Source organism: Nerophis lumbriciformis, linkage group LG05, assembly GCF_033978685.3.
Source record: "Nerophis lumbriciformis linkage group LG05, RoL_Nlum_v2.1, whole genome shotgun sequence".
NCBI classification, from domain to species: Eukaryota; Metazoa; Chordata; class Actinopteri; order Syngnathiformes; family Syngnathidae; genus Nerophis; species Nerophis lumbriciformis.
In genome coordinates, this window is record NC_084552.2 from 23,581,491 (window position 1) to 23,603,263 (window position 21,773).

At 45.3% G+C, this 21,773-nt stretch overlaps 1 protein-coding gene across 1 annotated transcript in view; it reads left to right on the plus strand.

Moving 5' to 3' along the window:
- The window catches only part of LOC133606772 (pyruvate carboxylase, mitochondrial-like), an 828,781-nt gene that overhangs the window by 797,818 nt on the left and 9,190 nt on the right, over positions 1-21,773 (plus strand). Inside the window, exons 25-26 of the mRNA XM_061961089.2 lie at positions 18,893-19,033; positions 20,462-20,563. Of these exons, the coding sequence (XP_061817073.1) occupies positions 18,893-19,033; positions 20,462-20,563 (243 nt within the window). The remainder of the gene's footprint in view (positions 1-18,892; positions 19,034-20,461; positions 20,564-21,773) is intronic.

Here is a 21,773-nt window from a genome sequence, read left to right on the forward strand (position 1 = left end):
TAGGGTGCCACTGTGTTATCTACTCATAGAGCTCATTAATAATGTGTTAATGACATGTTTTGAATGTACAAAGGGCTAAAAACAAATAAGTGCAGGCTGTAAACGACAGTTAAATGATGTGCTGCAGTGCAACATACTGCTGCTTTATGTTGATCTTAATTGACTTTGTAGTCCATTTCTATGACAGACAACCCACCGTATATTGCAGCACTTAAAGCACCGCCAGAATAAAGGAAGTTCACTTTTCTGTTTTTGAAAGAGATATAGAATTTGTTCACGTTTGCCAGCCATCAATCTTCCATCGCTTTTATGCTACTGCTGCAATATTTAGGCCTCATTTGTGAAATGAACACATGCACATCCGTCTTGGTGAATAATTTCTATGTTTGATGCTAATCAATATTCTCATTTCATCCACTCATTACGCACACACGCACAGTTATTGAGAGCGGCCAAAGGCGAACGTGTTTCATTTCACGGCAGCAGAACGGCTGCAGGTTGGTGTTAATTGATTTTTATATTGCTCGGGACCCGAGGAGCAGCACTACATTGCTGCTGTGTTATCAAAGATTTAGCAGCTGCATTGATCGCTCACATATGCTATTGACCCGCACTCCAACACAAGCCCTCCTTTGCTGTCTCTTGTCCATCACAGCAAGCTGTATATTGTACGGAAGTCACAATATTTGTACATATAAATGTGTGTTTATCCTAAAAAGACACTAATGCCTAAACAACACTTCATTGTCAGACGTTGTCTGTCCAACCTTTGCAAGTTCCTTTTCCACACCTTTCCCCATGACAGCCCCTTTTTTCTTCATCTTCTTGCTTGTCATTCATCTCCAGCAAAAAAAAAACCAAAAAACGTACTTCCCTTTTGTTGTGATGGCAATGGGTATTCCCACTAGATCAGGTCCCATTAGCACGAGCGAGCAGCGATAGACGGACTGAAAGCGCGTCAAAAAAGTGACAACTTGTTTTTGCTTTGTAGCGGCGGCGCTTTATGGCCGGTGGAAGGATGTGAGGGGGGGGGGAAAAAAAAAACAATCTACGAGGAGGAACTGCTGAAGCGCTTTTCATGTTGTTTGCTCTGCTTCTCCGTAATGTCTTCTCGTTGGCTGTCAATCACTTGTCGTTTTCTGTGGTACAACAAAAATGGTTACACCACTAGGTTTTCAAACTTTTACCACCAAGGACCACCTCAGAAAACGTTTAGCTCTCAAAGTACCACCATAGTGACCAACATCAGTCAGCTCAGTGGCCTTGTGGTTAGAGTGTTCGCCCTGAGATCCGTAGGTCGCGAGTTCAAACCCCGGCCGAGTCATGCCAAAGACTATAAAAATGTGACCCGTTACCTCCCTGCTTGGCACTCAGCATCAAGGGTTGGAATTGGGGGTTATATAACCAAAAAAATTTCCCGGGCGTGGCCACCGCTGCTGCTCACTGCTCCTCTCACCTCCCAGGGGGTGAACAAGGGGATGGGTGAAATGCAGAGGACAAATTTCACCACACCTAATGTGCGTGTAAAAATCATTGGTACTTTAACTTTAATTACAATACAGTAAGCACAGTAGGCCTAAGTATTATATTTCAGCCACTGTAACATTACGCTGTTGTTGTAATGATACCGGTGCTCAAATTATTTCGATACTTTTCGGTACTTTTCTAAATAAAGGGGACCTCAAAAAAATTGCATTATTGGCTTTATTTTAAAGGGGAACATTATCACAATTTCAGAAGGGTTAAAACCATTAAAAATCAGTTCCCAGTGGCTTATTTTATTTTTCGAAGTTTTTTTCAAAATTTTACCCATCACGCAATATCCCTAAAAAAAGCTTCAAAGTGCCTGATTTTAACCATCGTTATAAACACCCGTCCATTTTCCTGTGACGTCACATAGTGAAGCCAACACAAACAAACATGGCGGAAAGAACAGCAAGCTATAGCGACATTAGCTCGGATTCAGACTCGGATTTCAGCGGCTTAAGCGATTCAACAGATTACGCATGTATTGAAACGGATGGTTGTAGTGTGGAGGAAGGTAGCGAAAACAAAATTGAAGAAGAAACTGAAGCTATTGAGCCATATCGGTTTGAACCGTATGCAAGCGAAACCGACGAAAACGACACGACAGCCAGCGACACGGGAGAAAGCGAGGACGAATTCGGCGATCGCCTTCTAACCAACGATTGGTATGTGTTTGTTTGGCATTAAAGGAAACTAACAACTATGAACTAGGTTTACAGCATATGAAATACATTTGGCAACAACATGCACTTTGAGAGTACAGACAGCCCAGTTTTCATCAATTAATATATTCTGTAGACATACCCTCATCCGCGCTCTTTTCCTGAAAGCTGATCTGTCCAGTTTTGGAGTTGATGTCAGCAGACCAGGGAAGCTAGGGTCGATAGGGGGTTGAGCTCGCTCGTCTGCGGGAACAAACTGCAGCCATTGCTTGCCGTGCTACCGAGGTCCTTTGTCCCTGAATTGCTCACACACTCCGGCAGGTTCAATGGGGGTCTGGCGGCAGATTTCTTTGACTTTATCGTTGGAAATGCATCTGCTTTGAGTGTCGCAGGATATCCACACATTCTTGCCATCTCTGTCGTAGCAGATTTCTTGCCACTTTCGCATCTTTGGGCTACTGGTGCAACTTGAATCCGTCCCTGTTCGTGTTGTTACACCCTCCGACAACACACTGACCAGGCATGATGTCTCCAAGGTACGGAAAACAGTCGAAAAAACGGAAAATAACAGAGCTGATTTGACTCGGTGTTTGAGAAAATGGCGGATTGCTTCCCGATGTGACGTCACGTTGTCATCGCTCCGAGAGCGAATAATAGAAAGGCGTTTAATTCGCCAAAATTCACCCATTTAGAGTTCGGAAATCGGTTAAAAAAATATATGGTCTTTTTTCTGCAACATCAAGGTATATATTGACGCTTACATAGGTCTGGTGATAATGTTCCCCTTTAAAGGCCTACTGAAATGCAATTTTCTTATTTAAACGGGGATAGCAGGTCCATTCAATGTGTCATACTTGATCATTTCGCGATATTGCCATATTTTTGCTGAAAGGATTTAGTAGAGAACATCGACGATAAAGTTTGCAATGTGTGGTCGCTGATAAAAAAGCCTTGCCTGTACCGGAAGTAGCAGACGAGTAGCGTGACGTCACAGGTTGTGGAGCTCCTCACATCCGCACATTGTTTACAATCATGGCCACCAGCAGCGAGAGAGGAATGAGAAAGCGACGATTTCCCCATTAATTTGAGCGAGGATGAAAGATTCGTGGATGAGGAAAGTGAGAGTGAAGGACTAGAGGGCAGTGGGAGCGATTCAGATAGGGAAGATGCTGTGAGAGGCGGGTGGGACCTGATATTTAGCTGGGAATGACTAAAACAGTAAATAAACACAAGACATATATATACTCTATTAGCCACAACACAACCAGGCTTATATTTAATATGCCTCAAATTAATCCTGCATAACAAACACCTCCCCCCTCCCGTCCATATAACCCGCCAATACAACTCAAACACCTGCACAACACACTCAATCCCACAGCCCAAAGTACCGTTCACCTCCCCAAAGTTCATGCAGCACATATATTTCCCCAAAGTCCCCAAAGTTACATACGTGACATGCACATAGCGGCACGCACGTACGGGCAAGCGATCAAATGTTTGGAAGCCGCAGCTGCATTCGTACTCACGGTACCGTGTCTGCGTACCCAACTCAAAGTCCTCCTGGTAAGAGTCTCTGTTGTCCCAGTTCTCCACAGGCCAATGGTAAAGCTTGACTGTCATCTTTCGGGAATGTAAACAATGAAACACCGGCTGTGTTTGTGTTGCTGCAGTCGGCCGCAATATATCGCTTCCCACCTACAGCTTTCTTCTTTGCTGTCTCCATTGTTCATTGAACAAATTGCAAAAGATTCACCAACACAGATGTCCAGAATACTGTGGAATTTTGCGATGAAAACAGACGACTTAATAGCTGGCCACTATGCTGTCCCAAAATGTCCTCTACAATCTGTGACGTCACGCGCAGACGTCATCATACCGAGACGTTTTCAGCAGGATATTTTGCGCAAAATTTAAAATTGCACTTTAGTAAGCTAACCCGGCCATATTGGCATGTGTTGCAATGTTAAGATTTCATCATTGATGTATAAACTATCAGACTGCGTGGTCTCTAGTAGTGGGTTTCAGTAGACCTTTAACAAAAAAGACAAGGTTCGTACAGCAAAGCATATGTTTATTTGGTCTGTGGTTCGTAAATCAGAAAGTTTGTGCAACGAGGGGTTTGTTAAAGGAGGTTCCACTTGACAAGGTGGTCAAAGTGTTGCCTTTTCCATAAAATACTGAAGTAGGAAAAAAAAAACTTGCATTGTTTATTAAGAGTTCACATTTTGGAGTTCAAGTCTTGTTCACGAGTGAGGGAAGAGTGGATCGTGAGATCGACAGGCGGATCGGTGCGGCGTCTTCAGTAATGCGGACCCTGTATCGATCCGTTGTGGTGAGGAAGGAGCTGAGCCGGAAGGCAAAGCTCTCAATTTACTGGTCGATCTACGTTCCCATCCTCACCTATGGTCATGAGCTTTGGGTTATGACCGAAAGGACAATATCACGGGTACAAGCGGCCAAAATGAGTTACCTCCGCCGGGTGGCGGGGCTCTCTCTTAGAGATAGGGTGAGAAGCTCTGTCATCCGGGGGGAGCTCAAAGTAAAGCCGCTGCTCCTCCACATCGAGAGGAGCCAGATGAGGTGGTTCGGGCATCTGGTCAGGATGCCACCCGAAGGTGGTGTTTAGGGCACGTCCCACCGGCAGGAGGCCACGGGGAAGACCCAGGACACGTTTGGAAGACTATGTCTCCCGGCTGGCCTGTGAACGCCTCAGGATCCCCCGGGAGGAGCTAGACAAAGTGGCTGGGGAGAGGGAAGTCTGGACTTCCCTGCTTAACCCTTGTGTAATGTTCATATTGTTGTTACTCAGCCAGCGTTTGAGGGTCTGATGGACCCGTTGCATTTTGTGGCTTTTAATGCCTCACAATCAAACACTTTTATGTTAAAATACTGAACAGATGTTTACCTTATCCCAATAAACATCTGGCAAACGCTGGCTGAGTAACAACAATATGAACATTACACACAAACGCTGGCTGAGTAACAACAATATGAACGTTGCACGGAAAACTTCTCTGCCGGTTTCTGCATCCCACAGGGATTCTTCTTTTGTGTTTCTGCACCTGCGGTTCCCACACAAGGTTGCAACATTGTTTGTCAACACTGTCTGCTCTCATTTTCTCGCACATTTGACCCTCTGATGTTCTGTGTACCTACACTCTGTCCTCCTCCTGTCTAGGCCTGCTGTGTGTGTGTGTGTGTGTGTGTGTGTGTGCGTGTGTGTGTGCGTGTGTGCGCGTGTGTGTGTGTGTGTGTGTGTGTGTGTGTGTGTGTGTGTGTGTGTGTGTGTGTGTGTGTGGTACACAGAACATCAATTTCCACATTTCTATTAGCCCCGGGTCCAGTGGACCCGGACATCTTATATATATGTAATAGAAATGTGTAGGGGAGGTGTCCGGTGTGTGGTCATTAAATATGTATTCTGATATATGTTCTTCACAGAAAATGAGCCAAAGTCAGTGAGTCTCAGTTTGAAAAATTAATTGATTGTATCATTTTTCTTTTAAAGGCCTACTGAAACCCACTACTACCGACCACGCAGTCTGATAGTTTATATATCAATGATGAAATCTTAACATTGCAACACATGCCAATACGGCCGGGTTAGCTTACTAAAGTGCAATTTTAAATTTTGCGCAAAATATCCTGCTGAAAACGTCTCTGTATGATGACGTCTGCGCGTGACGTCACGGATATTAGAGGACATTTTGGGACAGCATGGTGGCCAGCTATTAAGTCGTCTGTTTTCATCGCAAAATTCCACAGTATTCTGGATATCTGTGCTGGTGAATCTTTTGCAATTTGTTCAATGAACAATAGAGACAGCAAAGAAGAAAGCTGTAGGTGGGAAGCGGTGTATCGCGGGCGGCTGCAGCAACACACAAACAGCCGGTGTTTCATTGTTTACATTCCCGAAAGATGACAGTCAAGCTTTACCATTGGCCTGTGGAGAACTGGGACAACTGAGACTCTTACCAGGAGGACTTTGAGTTGGATGCGCAGACGCGGTACCGTGAGTACGCATGCAGCTGCGGCTTCCAAACATTTGATCGCTTGCCCTTACGTGCGTGCCGCATGTGCATGTCACGTACGTAACTTTGGGGACTTTGGGGAAATATATGTGCTGTATGAACTTTGGGGAGGTGAACGGTACTTTGGGCTGTGGGATTGAGTGTGTTGTGCGGGTGTTTGAGTTGTATTGGCGGGTTATATGGACGGGAGGCGGGAGGTGTTTGTTATGCGGGATTCATTTGTGGCATATTAAATATAAGCCTGGTTGTGTTGTGGCTAATAGAGTATATATATGTCTTGTGTTTATTTACTGTTTTAGTCATTCCCAGCTGAATATCAGGTCCCACCCGCCTCTCACAGCATCTTCCCTATCTGAATCGCTCCCACTGCCCTCTAGTCCTTCACTCTCACTTTCCTCATCCACGAATCTTTCATCCTCGCTCAAATTAATGGGGAAATCGTCGCTTTCTCGGTCCGAATATCTCTCGCTGCTGGTGGCCATGATTGTAAACAATGTGCAGATGTGAGGAGCTCCACAACCTGTGACGTCACGCTACTCGTCTGCTACTTCCGGTACAGGCAAGGCTTTTTTATCAGCAACCAAAAGTTGCAAACTTTATCGTCGATGTTCTCTACTAAATCCTTTCAGCAAAAATATGGCAATATCGCAAAATGATCAAGTATGACACATAGAATGGAACTGCTATCCCCGTTTAAATAAGAAAATCGCATTTCAGTAGGTCTTTAATAAAAAATGAAAACAGGTCCCACAGTCCGGGACACCACACAAGGGTTAGGCTGCTGCCCCCGCGACCCGACCTCGGATTAGCTGAAGAAAATGGATGTCTGGATGAATTTTTTGAAATAACAGCCTCTCTCCAATTCTCACTTGCTTCCAATTCGCGCGTCGTCCTCTTTGGCGCCGCATTGAAGCGAGCATACGGTTGTCCGAAAGGTCTGCCTCGGGTGAGGAACGGAGCAGGAGGAGGTCTGGCCCGTCCCCCTCGCCGCTCGACAAATAGTTTGTGACGTGTCGGAGCGCAACATCGGAAGCCTCAAGTTGTTGACATTTTGGGGGAAGGGGAAGGAGACGGCGAGGAGCATCTGGCACAGTCTCACACTTCATTTGGAGTCTGTTGCAAATCTTGTTAAATATAGCCTCTCACACACACACACACACACACACACACATACATACACACTCTTACGCTGTCAGTCAGTCACTGGTGTGGCTACTAAAAAGCTTCTGCTGGTGACTCACCGTCATACTAATCATGTTTGACAGAAATGTAAACTTAGATTTGGACCAACATAGCTCCCTGTCACTTGTGATCTCCTCAGATGCCAACACACACACACACACACACATGCACACACACACACACATTGTGTCAGCAAAGGCAGGTTATTAATAAGGTGCTTGTTAAGCATCGTGTTTAAGTCCCTGTGAAAGTGTTGTTAGCATTGTGTTTTTAGGGCCGCCATTAGAGCAACACTGACTGCATCCTCGGAGCGTTATTATGTGCCACTTGACTGCCAGCAAGAAAGGGAAATGACAAGCTGACCGTTTTGTGCGTTGCACTTGACTGCGGTGAAAGAGACGCAATCAAATCTGAGATTTCATTTGGAGAACAGCAATGAGGCGTCGCAAGAGGCTCTCACATGACTTACGATGCGAGTGCGAGTGAGGTTTTTACGCCCGGTGACACAATGGGCTTAATTGCTCCGCCGGCTTGATGAGGCTGGCGGGCGAAATCATCTCGAAAACACGGATCGCATATTTTGCCAGTCATTGCCGAGGCGCTCGGGGACGGCCGGGATGAGACGCGAGGGGCGGGGAGAGGGAGAAGTGAGAATATTGTTGGCGCTCTTCCAGGCGCCGCTTGTGCTTCGGTCTTCAGAATGTCAATGAGTTACACGCTGAAGGGGTGAAGGCGTGGCGCAGTTGGCAGAGTGGCTGTGCCAGCAACCTGAGGGTTCCTGGTTCGATCCCCACCTTCTACCAACTGTGTCCTTGAGCAAGACGCGTCGTGGTTCGGGCCTTGCATGGCAACTCCCGCCATCAGTGTGTGAATGTGTGTGTGAATGGGTGAATGTGGAAATAGTGTCAAAGCGCTTTGAGTACCTTAGTTAGTTAGTTTATTATTTCTTTGGTCAGTGGTCAACAAAATAAACAAACCGTTTTATATAAACAAACAGTTGTACATTCATAAATTGAAAATGTTGTAGACCGAAAGGGTTTAGGCTGAAGTTGAACACTTATTGCGCCTAACCCTATAAACAATGTCAAATACAAGATGAGCTTCCAAAAATTATGACATTTCCTTTGCACGACATATTATAAATACACATTGTTCACAACATAAACACTGTTCAATTATATACACAGTAAAGGCATGTGAAATATCCTTGTACATATGTTAAACCTTTGTACCAATTATATACTATATACAAACCCCGTTTCCATATGAGTTGGGAAATTGTGTTAGATGTAAATATAAACGGATTACAATGATTTGCAAATCCTTTTCAACCCGTATTCAGTTGAATATGCTACAAAGACAAGGTATTTGATGTTTTTGCAAATAATTAACTTAGAATTTCATGGCTGCAACACGTGCCAAAGTAGTTGGGAAAGGGCATGTTCACCACTGTGTTACATGGCCTTTCTTTTTAACAACACTCAGTAAACGGTTGGGAACTGAGGAGACACATTTTTTAGCTTCTCAGGTGGAATTCTTTCCCATTCTTGCTTGATGTACAGCTTAAGTTGTTCAACAGTCCGGGGGTCTCAGTTGTGGTATTTTAGGCTTCATAATGTGCCACACATTTTCAATGGGAGACAGGTCTGGACTACAGGCAGTCCAGTCTAGTACCCGCACTCTTTTACTATGAAGCCACGTTGATGTAACACGTGGCTTGGCATTGTCTTGCTGAAATAAGCAGGGGCGTCCATGGTTACGTTGCTTGGATGGCAACATATGTTGCTCCAAAACCTGTATGTACCTTTCAGCATTAATGGCACCTTCACAGATGTGTAAGTTACCCATGTCTTGGGCACTAATACACCCCCATACCATCACAGATGCTGGCTTTTCAACTTTGTGCCTATAACAATCCGGATGGTTCTTTTCCTCTTTGGTCCGGAGGACACGACGTCCACAGTTTCCAAAAACAATTTGAAATGTGGACTCGTCAGACCACAGAACACTTTTCCACTTTGTATCAGTCCATCTTAGATGAGCTCAGGCCCAGCGAAGCCGACGGCGTTTCTGTGTGTTGTTGATAAACGGTTTTCGCCTTGCATAGGAGAGTTTTAACTTGCACTTACAGATGTAGCGACCAACTGTAGTTACTGACAGTGGGTTTGTGAAGTGTTCCTGAGCCCATGTGGTGATATCCTTTCACACTGATGTCGCTTGTTGATTCAGTACAGCCTGAGGGATCGAAGGTCACGGACTTAGCTGCTTACGTGCAGTGATTTCTCCAGATTCTCTGAACCCTTTGATGATATTACGGACCGTAGATGGTGAAATCCCTGAATTCCTTGCAATAGCTGGTGGAGAAAGGTTTTTCTTAAACTGTTCAACAATTTGCTCACGCATTTGTTGACAAAGTGGCGACCCTCGCCCCATTCTTGTTTGTGAATGACTGAGCATTTCATGGAATCTACTTTTATACCCAATCTTGGCACCCACCTGTTCCCAATTTGCCTGCACACCTGTGGGATGTTCCAAATAAGTGTTTGATGAGCATTCCTCAACTTTATCAGTATTTATTGCCTCCTTTCCCAACTTCTTTGCCACGTGTTGCTGGGATCAAATTCTAAAGTTAATGATTATTTGCAAAAAAAAAAAGTTTATCAGTTTGAACATCAAATATGTTGTCTTTGTAGCATATTCAACTGAATATGGGGTGAAAATGATTTGCAAATCATAGTATTCCGTCATGTAGCACAATTTCCCAACTCATATGGATACGGGGTTTCCCGACCATCAGTGCAGACACCTGTGCAGTTTTCCCACGTAAGCCGGCTTTTGTCAAAAATATTCCGACGTGACCCAAAATATTTCCTCTCCTTGCCTTGCAAAATAGGAAGTTTTCTTTAATGGCTTCTCCATCCACAAAACGCACATTGGCCAAGAGCTGACAATGTCCACTAATATCCGTCGACTCATCAAGTTGTAAGGCAAATTTCTTACAGATGCGCGTTTTTTCCAAAACAACAGCTTCGATGTCCGCAGACATGTCATCAATACGTCTGACAATTGTGTTATCTGAGATAGGCACTTTCGCGATCTTGTCAGAATAATTGTATCTAAGTTATCTCAAAACTTTGTGTTTCAATGAGTTCCCAGTGAGCAGACAAAAGCTGTCTTTGATCTTACCAATCAAAAGGCTTGTATAAATCCACTATATAGGATGGGAAGCGACATGAAAGTGTCGGTTTCTTTGATGTATTGTAATCCACAGTAATATTTTGTCTTGACCCGAGATCTACAAAGCGGAGAGGAAGCTGACCTGACCCCCCTCCAGGCACCTTTTCTTTGAACTGTTTTGTAACTAAAGGCGACGGCTGTTTACGACCCCCCTTCCTTTAGAAACAGCTATTGCCATGTAAATCAGAGCGTGGTGGAAGACTGTAAACGAGTACAGCCCAGACGTTTCTCCTCAATGAGCTAAATTTAGTTATGTCTCTGTTAAACTCCTTGCTTCTTGTCTGTTTAATAGATGTCATCAGTGTTTGAACCTGACAGATCTCTTTGGCCGCGTCAATGGCTCTACAAGCTGGCAGTATTAATGTTTCTGCCACAGTGTGGGACTTTTTGGATTTAGGTACGAGTTCAGCAACCAGGTAGCTAGCTTTAAGGGCTCTCTCGTTTACCTTTTGTGGTTTTTCTCCAAAAAGTTGCCTGTTTCTCATTGTTTGTACGTCCATCCATCCATCCATCCATCTTCTTCCGCTTATCCGAGGTCGGGTCACGGGGGCAGCAGCTTAAGCAGGGAAGCCCAGACTTTCCTCTCCCCAGCCACTTCGTCCAGCTCCTCCTGGGGGATCCCGAGGCGTTCCCAGGCCAGCCGGGAGACATAGTCTTCCCAACGTGTCCTGGGTCTTCCCCGTGGCCTCCTACCGGTTGGACGTGCCCTAAACACCTCCCGAGGGAGGCGTTCGGGTGGCATCCTGACCAGATGCCCGAACCACCTCATCTGGCTCCTCTCGATGTGGAGGAGCAGTGGCTTTACTTTGAGCTCCCCCCGGATGGCAGAGCTTCTCACCCTATCTCTAAGGGAGAGCCCCGCCACCCGGCAGAGGAAACTCATTTCGGCCGCCTGTACCCGTGATCTTGTCCTTTCGGTCATAACCCAAAGCTCATGACCATAGGTGAGGATGGGAACGTAGATCGACCGGTAAATTGAGAGCTTTGCCTTCCGGCTCAGCTCCTTCTTCACCACAACGGATCGATACAGTGTCCGCATTACTGAAGATGCCGCACCGATCCGCTTGTCGATCTCACGATCCACTTTTCCCTCACTCGTGAACAAGACTCCTAGGTACTTGAACTCCTCCACTTGGGGCAGGGTCTCCTCCCCAACCCGGAGATGGCACTCCACCCTTTTTCGGGCGAGAACCATGGACTCGGACTTGGAGGTGCTGATTCTCATCCCAGTCGCTTCACACTCGGCTGCGAACCGATCCAGTGAGAGCTGAAGATCCTGGCCAGATGAAGCCATCAGGACCACATCATCTGCAAAAAGCAGAGACCTAATCCTGCAGCCACCAAACCGGATCCCCTCAACGCCTTGACTGCGCCTAGAAATTCTGTCCATAAAAGTTATGAACAGAATCGGTGGCAAAGGGCAGCCTTGGCGGAGTCCAACCCTCACTGGAAACGTGTCCGACTTACTGCCGGCAATGCGGACCAAGCTCTGACACTGATCGTACAGGGAGCGGACAGCCACAATCAGACAGTCCGATACCCCATACTCTCTGAGCACTCCCCACAGGACCTCCCGAGGGACACGGTCGAATGCCTTCTCCAAGTCCACAAAGCACATGTAGACTGGTTGGGCAAACTCCCATGCACCCTCAAGGACCCTGCCGAGAGTATAGAGCTGGTCCACAGTTCCACGACCAGGACGAAAACCACACTGTTCCTCCTGAATCCGAGGTTCGACTATCCGGCGTAGCCTCCTCTCCAGTACACCTGAATAGACTTTACCGGGAAGGCTGAGGAGTGTGATCCCACGATAGTTGGAACACACCCTCCGGTTCCCCTTCTTAAAGAGAGGAACCACCACCCCGGTCTGCCAATCCAGAGGTACCGCCCCCGATGTCCACGCAATGCTGCAGAGTCTTGTCAACCAAGACAGCCCCACAGCATCCAGAGCCTTAAGGAACTCCGGGCGGATCTCATCCACCCCCGGGGCCTTGCCACCGAGGAGCTTTTTAACTACCTCAGCAACCTCAGCCCCAGAAATAGAAGAGCCCACCACAGATTCCCCAGGCACTGCTTCCTCATAGGAAGACGTGTCGGTGGGATTGAGGAGGTCTTCGAAGTATTCCTTCCACCGATCCACAACATCCGCAGTCGAGGTCAGCAGAACACCATCCGCACCATACACGGTGTTGACAGTGCACTGCTTCCCCTTCCGGAGGCGGCGGATGGTGGTCCAGAATCGCTTCGAAGCCGTCCGGAAGTCGTTTTCCATGGCCTCGCCGAACTCCTCCCATGTCCGAGTTTTTGCCTCCGCGACCGCTGAAGCTGCACACCGCTTGGCCTGTCGGTACCTGTCCACTGCCTCCGGAGTCCTATGAGCCAAAAGAACGCGATAGGACTCCTTCTTCAGCTTGACGGCATCCCTCACCGCCGGTGTCCACCAACGGGTTCTAGGATTACCGCCACGACAGGCACCAACCACCTTGCGGCCACAGCTCCAATCAGCCGCCTCGACAATAGAGGCGCGGAACATGGTCCACTCGGACTCAATGTCCAGCACCTCCCTCGTGACATGTTCAAAGTTCTTCCGGAGGTGGGAATTGAAACTCTCTCTGACAGGAGACTCTGCCAGATGTTCCCAGCAGACCCTCACAATGCGTTTGGGCCTGCCAGGTCTGTTCGGCATCGTCCCCCACCATCGCAGCCAACTCACCACCAGGTGGTGATCGGTAGAAAGCTCCGCCCCTCTCTTCACCCGAGTGTCCAAAACATGAGGCCGCAAATCCGATGACACAACTACAAAGTCGATCATGGAACTGCGGCCTAGGGTGTCCTGGTGCCAAGTGCACATATGGACACCCTTATGCTTGAACATGGTGTTTGTTATGGACAATCTGTGACGAGCACAAAAGTCCAATAACAAAACACCACTCGGGTTCAGATCCGGGCGGCCATTCTTCCCAATCACGCCTCTCCAGGTTTCACTGTCGTTGCCAACATGAGCGTTGAAGTCACCCAGTAGGACAAGGGAATCACCCGGGGGAGCACTTTCCAGTACTCCCTCGAGTGTATCCAAAAAGGGTGGGTACTCTGAACTGCTGTTTGGTGCGTAAGCACAAACAACAGTCAGGACCCGTCCCCCCACCTGAAGGCGGAGGGAGGCTACCCTCTCGTCCACTGGGTTGAACTCCAACGTGCAGGCTTTGAGCCGGGGGGCAACAAGAATTGCTACCCCAGCTCATCGCCTCTCACTGCGTGCAACGCCAGTGTGGAAGAGAGTCCAGCCCCTCTCGAGAGAACTGGTTCCAGAGCCCTTACTGTGCGTCGAGGTGAGTCCGACTATATCCAGCCGGAACTTCTCTACCTCGCGCACTAGCTCAGGCTCCTTCCCCCCCAGCGAGGTGACGTTCCACGTCCCAAGAGCTAGCTTATGTAGCCGAGGATCGGACCGCCAAGTGTCCTGCCTTCGGCTTCCGCCCAGCTCACACTGCACCCGACCTCTATGGCCCCTCCCATGAGTGGTGAGCCCATTGAAGGGGGGACCCACGTTGCCTCTTCGGGCTGTGCCCGGCCGGGCCCCATGGGGACAGGCCCGGCCACCAGGCGCTCGCCATCGTGCCCCAACTCCGGGCCTGGCTCCAGAGGGGGGCCCCGGTGACCCGCGTCCGGGCGAGGGAAATCTGAATCCTTGCTGTTTCATTCCCATAGAAGTCTTCGAGCTGCTCTTTGTCTGATCCCTCACCTAGGACCTGTTTGTCTTGGGAGACCCTACCAGGGGGCATGAAAGCCCCCGGACAACATAGCTCCTAGGATCATTGGGACACGCAAACTCCTCTACCACGGTAAGGTGGCAGCTCAGAGAGGAGATTGTTTGTACGTAAGCGTACAAATTAGTCCATCGGCTTGTTTTGAACGGAACGGTGTTTTCGCTTGGAGATGGCGTTTAAGCTTGCTTGGCACCACGGCGCTATTGGATAGCTTCTCACCACACACCAAGCACTGTGGAGTCGGTGCTGTCACATCCCCAGTGAAAGTAAATACAAATGAAAGATAGCTTTCGCTGTATTGCCTCGAGCTCACCGTCTTGTCTTTTTTACTTTGTCGACCACTTTATCTGGGTCAGAAATTTGTCCAGGACCTTGTTCGGCATTTGCATTTTCCCTTCCATTTCCACAAACGTCTGTACATGTAGAAGAAGGAGAAACACGGGCATGTCTGGACATACTTGCCAACCCTCCCGGATTTTCCGGGAGACTCCCGAAATTCAGCGCCTCTCCCGAAAACCTCCCGGGACAAATTTTCTCCCGAAAATCTCCAGAAATTCAGGTGGAGCTGGAGGCCACGCCCCCTCCAGCTCCATGCGGACCTGAGTCCGCTTTCCCACAATATAAACAGCGGGCCTGCTCAAACACATTATAACTGTAGAATGATCCAGGGCGAGTTATTGGTTTCTTATGTGGATTTATTGTTAGGCAGTTTCATTAACGTCCTCCCAGCGCGGTAACAACACACAACAGCAGTCATGTTTTTGTCTACCGTAAAGCAGTTTGTCTGCCGTAAACAGCAATGTTGTGACACTCTTAAACAGGACAATACTGCCATCTATAACATCAATAACATATACGGCTTTTAGAGAGTGCAGTGCACAACTGCGCACACAACAAGGAGACGAAGCAGAAGAACGAGGAAGATATGGCGACGCCGACGACGAGTAAGATGAAGAAATACGCTTTGTTGCACCTTTCCTGCCTGAGTCCGGCGATTAGTTGCAAATCTTGCTTTATTGATTGCTTGCACACAGCCAATCCAACACAAAACAAACTAGTCCCCGCCCGCACTCACGCTACCGCTCCCTCTCTTCTCTCGCCCACACACTCACTGACGTCACTCACCTCACATGCTCACCTATTAAAGGGCCACACACACACATACGCTACTCTCATAACAGCTTGTAAGTTCCAAGCCGCAGCTGCGATTGGACCTGGATAGCCTCCGGGAAGAAGTAGTGGACTACCAAGTGCTTGGCACTGAAGATCTTCCTCAGGAAGCAAAGATTGACCGGTTTTGGGCCATGCTAGGGAGAGATGGAAGATTCCAGACTTTAATGCATTTGATGAAAGCACTTTTGTGCGTGCCACACATCAATGCATCATCAGAGAGGGTGTTCAGCATGGTTAGAAAAATAGTGACAGAGTTTAGAACAAGGATGGACAATTCAACCCTTAACTCAACAATGAGTAGATGAGTGGTATGTGTGTGTATATGTGTAAATAAATGAACACTGAAATTCAAGTATTTATTTTATTTATATACACATATATATATAATAAAATAAATATATATATATATATAGCTAGAATTCACTAAAAGTCAAGTATTTCTTATATATATATGTATGAAATACTTGACTTGGTGAATTTTAGCTGTAAATATACTCCTCCCCTCTTAACCACGCCCCTAACCACGCCCCCTCCCCAACCACGCCCCCCGCCCCACCCCCTCTCCCCACCTCCCGAAATCGGAGGTCTCAAGGTTGGCAAGTATGTGTCTGGATGACTCGCCTCCATCTTTTTAGCTGCGGTTGTTATGAAGGTGGCTGTGGCGCGTTCTTTCTGGCGTCACTTCCTGTGTGGGGCGCGGTCTTTCTGGCGTCACTTCCTCTCCAAACTCAGTTGGTAAACGATCAATGAGTTCATACAAAGCTAAGTGCCGGAGATTCTTGAAATTCACTTAGCCGCGTAAAAATTTGTCCGAGGAGGGGGACCTTAAACGGTGGTTTAGTGTGGCTGACACGAGGCTTAGGCTAAATAATTATTCGTTTAAGGGGTTAAACGACTTAGTGTAGACACGGCCTTATATCAGTGTTTTTCAACCTTTTTTGAGCCAAGGCACATTTTTTGCGTTGAGAAAATGCGGAGGCACACCAGCAGCAGAAATCATTAAAAAAACTCAACTCAGTTGACAGTAAAAAGTTGTTGTCGCAATTGTTGGATATGACTTTAAACCATAACAACCATGCATCAATATAGCTCTTGTCTCAAAGTAGGTGCACTATCACGACCTGTCACATCACACAGTTACTTATGCTGAGTTTTTTGCTGTTTTCCTGTGTGTAGTGTTTTAGTTCTTGTCTTGCGCTCCTATTTTGGTGGCTTTTTCTCTTTTTTTTGGTATTGGGGCGGTATAGCTCGGTTGGTAGAGTGGCCGTGCCAGTAACTTGAGGGTTACAGGTTCGATCCCCGCTTCCGCCATCCTAGTTATTGCCGTTGTGTCCTTGGGCAAGACACTTTACCCACCTGCTCCCAGTGCCACCCACACTGGTTAGATATTGGGTTTCACTATGTAAAGCGCTTTGAGTCACTAGAGAAAAGCGCTATATAAATGTAATTCAATTCAATTCAATTCAATTATTTTCCTGTAGCAGTTTCATGTCTTCCTTTTGAGAGATATTTCCCGCATCTACTTTGTTTTCGCAATCAAGATAATTTCAGTTGTTTTCATCCTTCTTTGTGGGCACATTGTTAATTGTCATGCATTGGCGTTGTTAGGCCTATATTAGGGGGGCTCAAGCCCCCCTGAAATATTCTTAAGCCCCCCCTAAATAATTTGGTATATATATGGCCCTAGTGTGTGAATGTGAGTGTGAATGTTGTCTGTGTATCTGTGTTGGCCCTGCGATGAGGTGGCGACTTGTCCAGGGTGTACCCCGCCTTCCGCCCGAATGCAGCTGAGATAGGCTCCAGCACCCACCGCGACCCCAAAAAGGGACAAGCGGTAGAAAATGGATGGATGAATATATATATATATATACATATATATATATATATATAGATATATATATAGATATTGTTTTTAATTTTGTTTTTTTTACAAATACATGCCGACATATTCATTATAAAGTGGCCCGAATATGAGTTTAAATAAATTAATCATATAACCTGTCATTATTCACTCAGTTTCCCCTCACTTCATAGCGTAAATCACCAAAAATTATTCCCGGGCGCGGCACCGCTGCTGCCTACTGCTCCCCTCACCTCCCAGGGGGTGAACAAGGGGATGGGTCAAATACAGAGGACACATTTGACCACACCTAGTGTGTGTGTGACAATCATTGGTACTTTAAGGTAGAGAGCCCCTTTAGTGTGTCGGTATCCAATCCAGTCCACTTGTTCATATAAAAAATGCCCACATCACTCAAAATCCAGTCCGCATTTTCTCTGCGACCTTGCTTGCGGTCCTTGGACTTGTTCATATAGAAAATGCCCACATCACTCTTGTAGAATCTATATAAAGTAATATACATTAGCCTAATGTTAAAATATTGAAAAAAACATCATTAAATATATTTGTTTTATTATATTGTTACATTAATAGCTGTTGTAATATTATAGGATGGCTTGTTAAACATTTCATAGGATTTTCAGAGGGAGGAAAAACCAAGACATTTAATATAACATGTAAAATGAATAAATACATAAAAAGAAAAAGAAAAAAAATGGTTAAAAGCCATCGTCCCGGGGAGCATTTCATTTCGTCCCGTGCATTTTTAAAATAATAACAATGAATAATTTCTAAGTCTTTGTTAGCCGTTTGTGAAGTTTTGTGCTCGTGCGCTACGTTCGCTCTCCTGGGGGCTAAGCTTCCCCTGTCCTTAAAAGCTAGTACATTGAGGACGCCGTCTTTGCGCCACAGTAAGTCTTTGCTGTCGTCCAGCATTCTGTTTTTGTTTACTTCATAGCCAGTTTAGTTTTAGTTTCGTTCTGCATAGCCTTCCCTAAGCTTCAATGCCTTTTCTTAGGGGCACTCACCTTTTGTTTATTTTTGGTTTAAGCATAAGACACCTTTTTACCTGCACGCTGCCTACCGCTGTTTCCGACATCTACAAAGCAATAAGCTACCGGCTGCCACCTACTGATATGGACGTGTATTACACGGTTACTCTGCCGAGCTCAAGACAGCACAGACACTCAACAACAACACATAATTTGCAGACTTTAATTACTGGTTTGCAAAAAATATTTTAACCCAAATAGGTGAAATTAGATAACCTCCCACATCTGCGTTGTTGGAAGCACTTTAAAAACAGTGGGAGAGGAATGGATGCAAAGGTGACGATGAGGATGTGGACAAACTGGGACATAACCAAAATAAGATCTGAATATATTTGTTTATCGATAATTCAGACTGACACACGCAAGATGGAATCTTTACAACAATGAGGGTATTTGTTGATCATTTGTGGGCCTGCAGGTGGAGCTGGAGAGAGGGAAGATCCTGCACATCAAGGCACTGGCTCTGGGCGACCTGAACAAGGCTGGTCAACGGGAAGTCTTCTTTGAGCTGAACGGACAGCTGAGATCCGTGCTGGTCAAGGACACGCTCGCCATGAAGGTACGCCGTGATGGATGGACTATGTCAATCAAACTGATAGACTTATTCAATTTATTATGAACACTTCAAAAGGTATAGGGTGTGCTCAATTTAGGTGCCGAGGGCGTGAATGTTGGTATTGTAGTGCGCTTCCCAACCGTGCACTGCAAAAAGTCAGTGTTCAAAAACCAGAAAAAAAAATACAAAAATTAGGGGTATTTTACTTGAACTAAGCAAAATTATCTGCCAATAGAACAAGAAAATTTGGCTTCTCAAGACTTTCCAAAACAAGTCAAATTAGCTAACCTCAATGAACCCAAAAATACCTTAAAATAAGTATATTCTCACTAATAACAAGTGCACTTTTCTTGGTAGAAAAGAAGAGACCTTTTTGCTCAATATGTTGAAAAATATTCTTAAAATAAGTAAATGCTAGTGCCATTATCTTGACATAATGATAGGCGCTCGGCATTACATTTCTTGAAACCAGCAAACTTATACTAAAAACTAATTTATTGTTCTTAATGAAAAGGCAACAAGACAACCGCTTGTTACTCTCGGGGTCTCCTAGCCGCTCAGGCAAATCATATGGTCTAAAAATGCATTTTTCCATCGACAACATGACATCATCGCGCCAAGTGCGTGCTCTTTCAGTCAATTAGTGCGCATATATTCAGCCCGGCCCCCTGCCACAACATGTTTAATTGTAATTTTGAAGAATTTACCTGAATGTGCATGAACTATTTCTGCTCAGAATTGTTAGAAATGTCACATGTTAAATGTTTAAATATTAACGTATTTTCTATTGTTTCATTGAAAATAAAACAGCAAAGTCCATTTGGCTGTCATCTGTTTTAATATGAGACACAATTGTGTCAAAGTCATGATTTTTTTTTCATGCTTAAAATAAGAAATTATTACTTTAAAAAAGACGTTTTATACTTGTGAGTGTTTATGACACAGCTTTGCAACAGTTGATATTCTAGTTTCAAGCATGTTTTACTCAATATAGGTCATCAAATCTCAGCAACAAGCTGTAATATCTTACTGAGATCATTTAGGACCAAAACACTTAAAACAAGTAAAACACTCTAACATAAAATCTGCTTAGTGAGAAGAATTATCTTATCAGATAGAAAATAAGCAAATATCACCCTTATTTGAGATATTTAATTTTACTTAGATTTCAGTTTTTGCAGTGTGGATGTGCACTTTCAGAAATCACAGCATTTATCTTCGTCTTCTCTCCTTTTTAGTTGTGAATTTCAACCACTCATGTTAGTCTGTCAACAAAAAGCCAAATGGCGATGATTGAGGGTGGTTAGGCGCTGTCGCTGCACACACGGTGCAGGGCTCGTCCTTGGGCCGCACATATGCACTGTGGAAGTGGCAAATTGAAGCTTTGCCCTTGTCACTGATGAGTGACGGAAGCCTCAACTTTCTATGTAGGAGATGAAGTTCCATCCTAAGGCCCAGAAGTCCATCAAAGGTCAGGTGGGCGCACCCATGCCCGGAAAGGTCCTGGAGGTCAAAGTGGAGGTCGGATCCAAGGTCAGTTCTTGTAACCTTTCTTCTTGAGCAGGTTTTTTACTTTGCCTTAGACCAGAAAGTCTCCAACCTTGTTTAAGCCGAGAGCTACTTTTACAAAATGAAAAATGCAGAGTTACTCTTCTTTGCGACACAGTGGAACTTGTTAAACAGGAATCACATAGTTTTTCCACAAGAAGCAATGTAAATATGAATGATGGGTTTTCAGCCTATTTTAGTGAAGGTTTGTACTAGGGTTGTACGGTATACCGGTATTAGTATAGTACAGGGGTCGGTAACCTTTTTGGCTGAGAGAGCCATGAAGCCAAATATTTTAAAATGTATTTCCGTAAGAGCCGTATAAACAATGTTAACACTGAAAACAACTAAATGCGTGCATTTTTAAGTTAGACCAACATTTTTAAAGTATAATAAGTTTCTTGTTATTTTTAATAACAGTGTTATTGTGAAGCTAACCAATAATAAATAAAATACTTCTTACCATTAATGCGACTTCTGGTGCTGCATGGTTTTGCTGCTGGCTTTGTAGTCTGGTTGATACGTGGTTATTTTTAACACTGTAATTACCAGCGGAATTATTAATTACTTATCGTGTTAAGCAATGACAGCTACGATTTATCTGAGAGCCAGACGCAGTCATCAAAAGAGCCATATCTGGCTCTAGAGCCATAGGTTCCCTACCCCTGGTATAGTACCTCGATACTAATGGTTACATTGATATTTTTTAGCATCACAATATCTTCTTTCGTTTTTTTTAAATGTATATCATGTTTATAAACTCAAGAAATATGTCCCTGAACACATGAGGATTTTGAATATGACCAATGTATGATCCTGTAACGACTTGGTATCGGATTGATAGCCAAATTGGTGGTATCCTCCAAAACTAATGTAAAGTATCCAAACAACAGAAGAATAAGTGATTATTACATTTCAACAGAAGTGTAGGTAAAACATGTTAAAAGAGAAAGTAAGCAGATATTAACAGTAAATGAACAAGTAGATTAATAATTCATTTTCTACCACAGGTCCATTTTATGTGTCATACTTGATCATTTCGCTATATTGCCATATTTAAGTTCGCAACTTTTGGTCGCTGATAAAAAAGCCTTTCCTGTACCGGAAGTAGCAGACGAGTAGCATGACGTCACAGGTTGTGGAGCTCCTCACATCTGCACATTGTTTACAATCATGGCCACCAGCAGCGAGAGCG